The 11467-nt window shown below is 34.8% G+C and overlaps 1 protein-coding gene across 3 annotated transcripts in view; it reads right to left on the reverse strand.

Moving 5' to 3' along the window:
* Positions 1-11467, reverse strand: part of ITGB8 (integrin subunit beta 8) — a 78570-nt gene that overhangs the window by 12018 nt on the left and 55085 nt on the right. For 2 of the 3 annotated variants that reach the window (XM_032401964.1, XM_032401967.1), the window contains 4 exons: positions 10681-10776; positions 9353-9442; positions 5339-5473; positions 1866-2271 (listed from right to left, as the gene is read on the reverse strand). In XM_032401964.1, the coding sequence (XP_032257855.1) occupies positions 1866-2271; positions 5339-5473; positions 9353-9442; positions 10681-10776 (727 nt within the window). The remainder of the gene's footprint in view (positions 1-1865; positions 2272-5338; positions 5474-9352; positions 9443-10680; positions 10777-11467) is intronic. The other variant, XM_032401966.1, reaches the window with a different exon arrangement.

Below are 11467 nucleotides of genomic sequence, written 5' to 3' on the forward strand. Positions count from 1 at the left end.
GTCCTACAGTGTGCTATGAGCTGTTATTAGGTCATAAATGAGAGAAAGCAAGTGGGGTATGCGTGTAAGTGTGTGTGTGTGTGTGTGTGTGTGCAAATGTACACTTGTGTGTTGGGCTTGGGGGCAGGCAGACAAATGAGTTGAGGGGAAACACTGGTCATATGTACTTAAATGGATTTTAGACTGCAGGAGGCATCTAAAATTTAATATGCTTATGTGAATTCGAAATCTTCAAGAGTGATTATATATTACAGGGTTACATAGTGTTTCTCAAGCTTATGTGGCCACAGACTTTTCCTTCCTTCCTTCCTTCTCTTGCTTCCTGGCTTCCTCCCTCTCTCCTTCCCTCCCTCCCTTTATTGAGGAGCACCTCACAGGGTTACTGTTCCATAGAAGCTACTGTTGGATCAACTCAATTGCTAAATGTAAAACTAATGAGATCCAGGCCAAACAAATGCCTGCCAGACCCGGTTCCCTATACACAAGCTGCACACCTAATCCTAGCCAGCTGACCTGTGAACATGTGTTTTAATTCTCAAAGGAGACTAGTGAAGAAAATATTGTCAGCCTACAGTTTGCACTATAATTTATACACAAATAATTCAAAGCAGATTCTCAACCGCCTGTGGGCCAGCAGTCTAGTCATATAGAAGGGCTAGTACATTGGCTTTTGATATTTAACTATAAATAGAGACCGGGATTCTTAATGTATTTCAAGCTTCTTTGAGAGATCAAAAGCTGTGGGATATCAGAATTCTTCCTCTTCCCTGTTCCAAATAGGATTAGCTCTAAAAATTAGAAGATAATTGCTAGTTTGTTCTTAAGTCATCTATAATCCATTCTACCAATGATACCAGGTACAGCAGAATAAATGTTTGGCATGTAAAATAGTTTATGTCTATAACAGAATAAAAAGGCAATTTTCCATTGCATATTTATGTGATATAGGGCAAATTTCTAGTTTATACAAGAATAGAAAATTTGTATAGGTTTGTTACTTTCCATATGGTTATGGCAGTGAAATATTTCAGTTCATCGGTAATCTAATTAATATTTGCTTACCAAAATGCAAACATTAAAAAGCTGTTTTAACAATAAGTGGATTTAGCACAATGTCACAGAAAAATTAATTCATTTAAAAACAATATTTTGTATTAAATTTCAAATGTTGCACAGATTTTCTAGAATCTAACCTCTAGGTGGCAGTAAACTGAATTAGCCAAAAAGTACTTTTGATATTTTTGTTTTAAATTATTTCATTTTTAAACGTTGTCTGCGTGTGGCCTCTGGTACTAATCTTCTAGATTACTTTTGAAACCAGCATTTTCTTGGAGAATGCTGTCCTTTGATAATTTCGTTGCTGGCGCTGTTCCAAAAATACACTGGAAAGGTTTAAGTTATTACAAATTTATAATACCATCTATAATAGTGCATTAAGAATTTTCCAATGAATGGAAACTATGTTTTTATAGCTCACTGTCCTCTGAGCAAACTGGAGGGAGTGACCACTTACGAGAATGAATCAGGTCTTTCTACAAGAATACTCTGATTATAGAAAACCTGCCAGACATCATCAGTAATTTCCTTTTCTGGGTATATAGATCAAGGCATACTTGAGAATAGCACTTAATTTTTGGTTTTTATTTTGAAGTACTTCCTGTACAAAATAATTTAAAATATAAACAGCAGAATCACGTGCCATAAATCTGTTGCCATGCCCTAATTTCATGGACTTTGAACCTTTGAATATTAAGTTCAGATTCAGGATTGGTAATTATAAAGATGTGATTTAAAGATACTTTAATATATATGCCAGTTTAACAGTAACTAGTAAAAACTGCATGTATATATTTATTTAAACCTACCAGCGCACAGATTTCCATGGTGATACGGACAAGAGAAGTCATCCTTTTCACAGTATTTTCCATACACTTTTCCAAGCTTAATTTTGTGACATAGACATTTCCCACAAACACAAACTCCTCGACCACTGCAAACAGGTTGATCCTTGTGTGACTTGCAACTCTCAGAAGGAAACTGATCTTCATCAAAATGACATTTATTCTCATTACACTGGAAACACTTGGCATCTAGAAAAACTTCATCGACACACTTTCGTTTAGGTGCTCTCCCATCATCACACTGACAGCTGCAGTTTCTGTGTATATGAATTTTAGTGGTTTCATTGAAACCAATAGGTTTGATTATTGCATAGCTCTTTCCTCCTGTGACGTCACACTTTTTCATTGTAACTGTTACATTGAAAAGAACCTAAATGGGGGGAGGGAAAGAAAACATATTTATATGTCCTGATTATTTTTATCATCACTATTATATCTGTTAATGATATTCTGAATCAATAATGTACCATCTTATAGAAATTTATAATACTTTGTAAATTACACATGCAGTCTTTCATAGGTAGATGTAACATCCCTTTTTAATTTAATTTATTTCCTAATTAATGAACTAGAGAGTTAAAGGAAGCAATGACTGCTACTTGTCTATATTGTACCATTAAATGGATATGGGTTCAAGCCTATTTGAAATGTCCTCCATTGATTTCTTAGCAAACTTGAGAGAGAATAGATCCTCTTCTGAATTAAGTCCTAAAATGTGGGGTTATTGAATATTTCGCACAAGGGAGAGATCAAATAAACTAAAATAAAGGACTATTGCTCTCCTGGTTTAAAACCATGAGATAGGATGTTCAGATGAACAATTCTTATTTTTGTTCCTATTTCCTAGGGGCCCAAGTAAAGTTTCAGGGTTCAATTTTAGTTTATATATGGTATTAATGAAGGAAAACATGAAGCTTTCTCTGATGTTACTTAAGGGAAAAAGATTTAGGACTCTTTCAGATCTTTTTTTTAAAGATTTTATTTATTTGACAGAGAGAGACATAGTGAGAGAGGAAACACAAGCAGGGAGGAGAGTGGGAGAGGGAGAAGCAGGCTTCCCACTGAGCAGGGAGCCTGATGCGGGGCTTGATCCCAGGACTCTGGGATCATGACCCGAGCCAAAGGCAGATGCCTAAAGACTGAGCCACCCAGGTGCCCCAGACTCTTTCAGATCTTAAGATCTCAATACAAGGTCATACATTTGTCTCAGGAGATGTGAGCCCACAACTAAAGATCTGGGTTGGCAGGAGTTTATTTCCCTTGTGAAAGGACAGATCCTGCCAAGTTTTACCTTTTTCTCTCTCTTTTTTTCTTTTTGCAGGACATTATTGGTTTAATGTGTCTTTTGTATTTGTTAGCCTACCTTATGATCTTCAGGTACGTTGGCAAATAAGACTGTAGGATTTTTCCATTTTAGACTGAGATCCATTAAAACTTAAAAATAATTTGTGGTAGCCTTTTTTGTTGGGATGGATATCTATCTATATATCTATCTATATCTATATATATATACATATACATATATATATATATATATATATATATATATATATATCTCCACTCTGACCAAAAGGCCTAGCACAAATACACACACACATGCACACACACACACACACACACACACACAAGATATGAAAAATCTAACTTTAGGCTTATATATTACATATATGCATCAGAAATTAGAATCAGCTTCATAGTATTAAAATTAATGCAGTTGGCTTTTTGTCTTTAAGAATGTTAAGGATTGGAGCGCCTGGGTGGCTCATTCGTTAAGCATCCGCCTTCAGCTCAGGTCATGATCCCAGGGTCCTGGGATTGAGCCCCACATTGGGCTCGCTGCTCGGGAGGAAGCCTGCTTCTCCCTCTCCCGCTCCCCCTGCTTGTGTTCCCTCTCTTGCTGTGTCTCTCTCTGTCAAATAAATGAATAAAATCTTTAAGAAAAAAAAAAAAGAATGTTAAGGATTAACAGATATGTAGGATAATGTGGTCATTGCCGATATTAATAGAGCAAAACTTGGGGTTTATATAATTAAGAGGTCACATGACTCTTCCTGAAAGTTGAACTGTTTATACTACTTAGTTGAAAGTGAGGGGGGAAAAGGGATTATAGACAAAGGAGAAAAAATAAAAAAGGTAAGTAAGGAAAACCATTCTGCCAAAATTGATTTTGAAAGAAAGAACTTACTAAGAGGCTAACCCTTTCTCAAAAACTTTTCCTAGCACAAAGTTTATCTGTAATGGAAATCAAATATATATATTTTATAAACTGGTATGTAATGTCTTGGGAACAAAATCCATGAAGTGATTATGCAAGGACCTACAGAATTCGATACTAGCAATAATTGATTTCAAATAGACAGCTCGTGAGAGCAACTATACTACCCGCAGGTTCTAAACTGTCCAAGGGGGAAGAATACAGCATAGAACTTTAGAGGTGAAAAGAAGAGGGATTAGAAATCTTCTAGTCTGAACAGATCATTTAAAAATGAGGCAACTGATGCCTCAAAAGGTAAATGGCTCACTGAAAATCACTGCATCTAATAAGAATTCCCTTTAAAAGCATATTTCTGTGTGTTTACTCTCTATTGTGCCGATACCGGGAGAATCCCTATCTCTCCTTGTCCTATTTCCTAACACTGCAATAATTTGGGCTCTTTTTTCCCCACATTTTATCCCCTTTTAGTTAAATGACACTTCTTTTTTATTGTTTTTAATAAAATCCCCTACCTCTTCCTAGATCATTATGAGTGTATTGGGACAATAATAACACAGTGAAAGATTTTGGAATTCTTAGCCTTTATCAACTGCTCCATCACTCGCATTCTTTTCTGTGGCTTATTACCGTTGATTTCAAATTTATTCTGAGAATTTTCAGATTTGAAACCAAAAAGGCATCATCATCAACAAGACACTGCTTGTTTGAAGAGATGTGCTTTACTGATATACAGTGGCTGTGACCCCTAAGTTTAAAGTTATTATTATTATTATTTTTAAAGATTTTATTTATTTATTTGAGAGAGAGAGAGAGACAGCGAGAGAGGGAACACAAGCAGGGGGAGTGGGAGAGGGAGAAGCAGGCTTCCTGCTAAGCAGGGAGCCCGATGCGAGGCTCGATCCCAAGACTCTGGGATCATGACCTGAGCCAAAGGCAGCCGCTTAACCGACTGAGCCACCCAGGCGCCCGTGAAGTTATTATTATTAAATAAGTATTTAAAATAGTATGTATTTATTTAACTTGAGAGTTTGAGAGAACAGTCAGTGGAGTTAAAACAAATAGGAACTTTGGAAAGAGATAATAAAAATTACTTTGAAGTGTATACATAAGATCCTTGGAGTCAGTAGTAAATAAAGTTTTCCAGAATGGTTTGATTTTTCTGTGAGAAAACATGCCAGACAACTTAATTTATTTTAAATGGGAAGAATGTACACCCACATACTTCGTCATTGCTTGTCACATTTCCACATCCGTCTGTGCCTGGTTTTCGGGTCCCATCTGGACAGATGGCAGTAATATTAAAATAGACGCCTTTTACCTGGTTTTCCACCTGAACTTTCACTTCTGAAATGAGTTTCTGCAGAGACATCATTTTTTGATTGTATATCACAAAAGTTTCAAATGTAAGCAATTAAACAGAGGCAAGCTTATTAAACCATTCTAGATTTAATTTTTAACTAAATCAAAGTCTGTCTCTACAAAAGGATAAATAAATGTAGTGTTTCCACATAATGACCCAATTATATTTGAGATACATAAGAAATACTGAGGGATTAGACCATCTGCATTTAAATTGTTCTATTTTTTCACATATTTCCATGACTGTGCATTTTGACGACTTTAAAGATATTTCTCACTCAGCCTGTTACAAAAATAGTCATTTTAAATCCAACAATATTTATATTTTGTGACAAAATTTAAATAAAACGTTGAGAACACCTATATTGTCACAAAGGGTAAATCTTAACAGCTTAAAATCTGGAACACATTTCTGACATTTACAGCTATTAAATAAACATTTCCATTTCAAACACTTTAGGCTATCATGAAAGCTAAAATACCTTAGTGATACAGCATTGAAAGGTAAATTTTGGGGAGGGCATTTCTATACTGTAGGCATAAGAATTACCTGCCTGATATGGTCCTGTAAATTCTCCAAGAATGGTGACTAACATAACAGAAAAAAAAAAAAAAGGAGTGGCCTACAATTTTTGCCAAGTCCCTGGGGCTTGCTTGTGTCAAATTTGTTCTAACCCTTAATACTGAAATGGGACCACTTACTAGACAGAAAATCATTCACTCATTCATTCATTTTTTCAATTACTCAAAAAATACCTATGTAAAACTTATGTATCAAGCACACACAGATTTCTTCCAGCACAGTCTCTGGTTCCAACATTTCTAGCTACATTAAATATATACTGAAGATCTGTGTGTATTTCATCTCATAAAACAGTCTACCACATGCAAAAATCCTTAACTTATATTTGTAAACAAAAAAGATGAAGTATATACCTAAGGAAAGAGTGAGTAGCAGGATATGAAGAAAAAATATTTTCTAATGGCTTCTAATTTTTTACTTGAGTAAATTTTCATCTTCAACTGTATAATCGATAAAGAGTTGTGTGCTTACTGCCTGATAGTTGACCATGGTGGTAAATCTAGAACAAGATACTTCTTCAAATTAGTAAATTTTATTTGGATTAGATAAGACTGTGTTAGCCACATTTTTAAATCTCCCAGAGAGCTCATCCATTGTAATCACTTAATTGAACATTCTCAGCAAACCAACAGAAACTTGTAATGGTATATAAATGGTGTTGATAGGGTGATGGTTTGACAGATCAGAAGGAAATTCCTAATACAATGAGTGTCTCAGTTTGCCCTTCTGAAGTTTTTTCTCTTAAAAAGTTAACCTTGTTACCCTAATGTTTTTCACTTAAGCAGGGTGTGAAGACAAATATCTAAAATTTTGCCCAGTTTTGAGATATAGAAATTAGGCTCCAAACACAATATTAAGTTTCCTTTTTAATATCTAACCAGTACAGAGGCAGAATTTATTTTTTTGATGTATAATTCTGTTTGTATTCAATATAATTTACTTTTCATTTCTTAATTTCAGCTTAATTTTTTTGTCATGATTTTTATTTAATTTAATAAAAAATAAAATGCAGTCACATTCACCATGCACTAAATTTGTATGTGATTTTATAAAATTCTTAAAAAGGAAATGCAAAAAATTAGAAGTTAGAATGAAATTTTTTTATTATTTTTCTTCAATGAATTGTGAATTATTTCTGTTGGACTGTGAAGACAAAATAAAATTTCAGAAGAATGTTGAAAATATACATATATGTAAAATAACAGAATCTCAACTTAAGGAGATTAATTAGCCAGAGTAAGTCTTACTGGATTTGCTAGTATTTTCCCATTGTTTAAGATTAATCAGAACTGCAGTTAGCCAAAGCATTGACTACCTATCCTGGGCAAATAAAGAACATAAAACCAAATGCTGCTGGTTCCCTTTCCATTAGTACAGTCTGACACACAGGCAAGTTTGTCAATTTATGTTCCTTGTTTGGAGTAATAAATGGGTTCATACTATAAAAATAAAAACCATGGTGATTTCTAACACTGCACATTCCCTCCTTATTTTGATTATTCCTGGGAACAAACTGCAGATGGGAATGAACTGTACACGTTTCATCTTCCTTGATAAGAAGCTCCCCCCAGTCCTAATGTTCTTTTGTAACAGTGACAAACAAAAATAAAGATGGTCTTCCTTATTTCATCCAACATAGTTTTCAGATATAGAACAATTCCTTGGCAAAAAAAAAAAAAAAAAACAACTCACAAGATTTATTTTTCTTTTAAAAGAATAAAGTTTAAACAAGTCCTTCATTTTCTATCCCATGTCTACTTCCTGACTTTCCCTTTTGTGCTCAAGTAGAAGGCAGATGTTGCACAGAGAAAATAAGAGAAGCCTGAGGTTGTTCACAATGCTTGGGCTACTGTGTACACTATTCATCTCTACTGTGTAAGAAAGAGAACCAGAGAATTTGGGAAGTGAGACTTAATCAGTGGTCCATAAGTTCAAGGTAGAGTAAAGCATACTTTTGGATAGTTTGTAAAAAAAAAAAAAAAAAGCAAAGAAAAAAAAAGAAAGAAAGAAAAACAAGTGTTATCACACAGAAGGAAGCACCTGAGGCCTAGAGTTAAGAAAGACCTGGGTTCTGGTCCTGATCCTTTTGCTTGTTTGACCTTTGGTTAGCTTGCTTAGCTTCTTTGAGGTTCTATAAATACAAAATGGGAGTACTAACATCTTCCTTATGGATTGGCTGTGTGGATTAAATGAGGTCACGTATGGAAAGTAACTGTTTCTGGGTGGTATTAAAGTAACAATCACAATTATTACAACATTTTAACAGTGATTATTCTATCCAAGAATGACCTACGCTGAGAGAGCTGATGTTTCTATAAATCTTTGCATTTGGCACTCACTCTTCATAGACTAGGGACAGCATACAACTGTCAATTCAATAAAATAGTATACCTCTTAAGGTGATTGTTTTAATCAAACTAGTTTGATAACACTGCTAAAATAACTGATTAAACAATCAAGTGATTAATCTAGGAGACCCCAACAGAGTCCTCTCAGTAATCTCTATATCCCAGATAGTTCATTTTCAGAAGACAGTTTGCTGCTTTAAATAGTGTGGATTTCTTTATCTTTATGACATAGGAAATTGTGACATTTCTGATAATAAAGTATGTTTTATAGCCATGATTTGGTGACTAATGGAACATTTGGTTTAGAAGAAAATTTAGATAGCCTCTAGCCCAACTTGAGTTTACTGTCAATGAGATGGTGAAGTAAAGAAAGCTCAAGTGAATTTCCCAAGGTTACATGGCTAGTTAGTGATAGAACCAGGGCTAAATTCATGTTAATTTTTAACCTAATTTTCTGCCCACCATTCCTCTCAAGATGATAGGGCACTAATTTGTATCTTGCCATAGAAACTGGGGTTAAAAGTTTACACAGACCTGTACCTTTGAAACAAATAATACATTATATGTTAAAAAAAAAGAAGAAGAAGATAGTAGGAAGGGAAAAATGAAGGGGGGGAAATCGGAGGGGGAGATGGACCACGAGAGACTATGGACTCTGAGAAACAAACTGAGGGTTCTAGAGGGGAGGGGGGTAGGGGGAAGGGTTAGCCTGGTGATGGGTATTAAAGAGGGCACATATTGAATGGAGCACTGGGTGTTATATGCAAACAATGAATCATGGAACACTACATCAAAAACTAATGTCTTACACAATTCACAGCAAAAAAAGAAAAAATAAATTACGATGAGAAGAAAAAAAACTAATGATGTATGGTGATTAACATAACATAATAAAATAAAATTTAAAAAAGTTTATATGAAAAAATTGTGTGTAATATATACATACCTGATAGGCTTCTACTACCAAATTATTGAGGTTTGCAGCCTTTGATTCTATTTCACCAGCAATGGTGCCAGGCAAGAGGGGTAGAAGGTCCTAGAAAACATACCAATAATATTTACTTAATGACAGTAGTATACAGTGGCTCAGTAATCAACAAATATTAAAAATTCTTAGAGTTATAAGTGGAAGGTGAGCCATTACATGAATGAAAAAATATAAGATACAAGAAAAATATAAGAAACCAAGTAGGGCACCAGACCACATACACCTGAAATGGGAGTATGTATGTATATGTGAGTGAGCGTGTATGGGTGCACAAATTATACATTGACCTAAAAACCCAATCAAAGTACAGACCAGGATTTCCCAAAGTATTGTCCATATTCCATGGAACATAGTTATCAAAAGGATTCTGAGGGCAAGTTCTGCATATGGTTTCTTCCACTTAGATAATCAAAATGCACATTTGTAAAGGTTCAGAGAAGTCTTGGAAATAATTTAGCAGTATTTGTTGCAGCATTTCCAACATTTTAAAATTACAAAACCCTTTTCTCATGTAACATATGTAAATATTTTGCAGAACTAATGTTCTGTGGAGTGACCTTTAGGACATGTTGGCCCAGAATGGAGAAAAAAAAATCATTGTCACAAGTGGAAGCTTCATGGAGTGGGTATTCTTCCTGGAAAAAGGACCCTAGAAGACTGCAAAAAGAATACGACAACGGGGTCCCAGAAGCAGTTTTTTGTTGGAAATGGGTCCCACGATGCTGCCAGAGTGACATGTCTGCAAACATCTCTTCTGTTTGTGGGTCTCATCTAGCCTGAAGGATTGTGGACAAAACCGGTATTATTCTTATGTAGCAAAGCTCTGACTGGGTCAGCCACTTTGCTGGCTCCTCTTGTTCCTTTACTGGATCACCTAGACCAAATCTAGGTATGTTGTTACTGTTGAAAACTAAGCTGATGTTCCCCAACCCAATCTATTATAAGAATATGCCCATGGACCAGAATTGAAACAGAAATCCAGACATGAAAGGTGTAGTTGGAATGTGAACTACTTTTTACCTATAAAAGTCTTCTCCATTACTGTCACAGTCAGTACCACACTAAGTATCAGTCCCCACACCTGGTTCAAGGTGTTACACAGATAGAACGTATATGTAAGTGCTAATTTAAGACACTGTGTGGTATACATTAGTTAATACATTATTAAATTCAGATTGTACAAAGTACAATAACTCTAGAATCCTTACCTGGGGATCTAAAGAAGTATTCTAATTTCAACTACCGATGCAAACATTTTAATTTTTATTTTTTGGGAGTTAACGTACCTTATACCAATGAAACTGTTTTCCTTGAACTGCAAAGATGACATTAATGTTGTTGTCTATTAACTTTTCAGAAAGTTGGCCTAGTGAGGGATGTTCCTGCAAACGATAATAAAAAAAAGAAGGGAGTGAAATATAGTAGCTCAATCCCACACATACCCAAACATCCATTATGAGGAAAACCATATGACTGACATAAAAATGTAGTGTGTTTGGAAGGATTATGGTTTTATTGGAGGCATTTAAATTCCTTAAAAAAATAAGATCAACATCAATATATTAAGGATATTTTCTAGACAAAAGCCCCATAAAAACCTTTAACTCAGAAAAATGAAGAAGGCTGATTCAACATTGTGCAAAGTATGTTCAGCACCTAACTTTGGCCTCACAGTTCTATAACTGAAAGATAATGTACTATTCAGAAATAGAGACACATTAGTGACAATCATATTCTGAAATTTAGTACAAGTGCTGAAATGCAAATATATGCATGTATAAACATAAATACATAGATATTCAATATATAACATGATATAGTATAAACTTTGTTTAGAAGCAGAAAACCCTGTATTCAAATCCCAGGTTGTCACTTTATGATAAAAATTCTATCTCAGGTCCATCCTCTGTAACATGCCAATGGTTTCTGCCTTCCATGATTGCAAGCAATCGTATGCAAGATACCGATCGTATGTGATCTATTTAGTGCAGCTTCTTACATATAGTAGGTGCTCAAAACTAATAGCAATTATCATGATTTTTATTTCCAATAGCTTATATAAGATGTATACAG

Source organism: Phoca vitulina, unplaced genomic scaffold (genome assembly GCF_004348235.1).
Source record: "Phoca vitulina isolate PV1807 unplaced genomic scaffold, GSC_HSeal_1.0 scaffold4, whole genome shotgun sequence".
Taxonomy (NCBI): domain Eukaryota; kingdom Metazoa; phylum Chordata; class Mammalia; order Carnivora; family Phocidae; genus Phoca; species Phoca vitulina.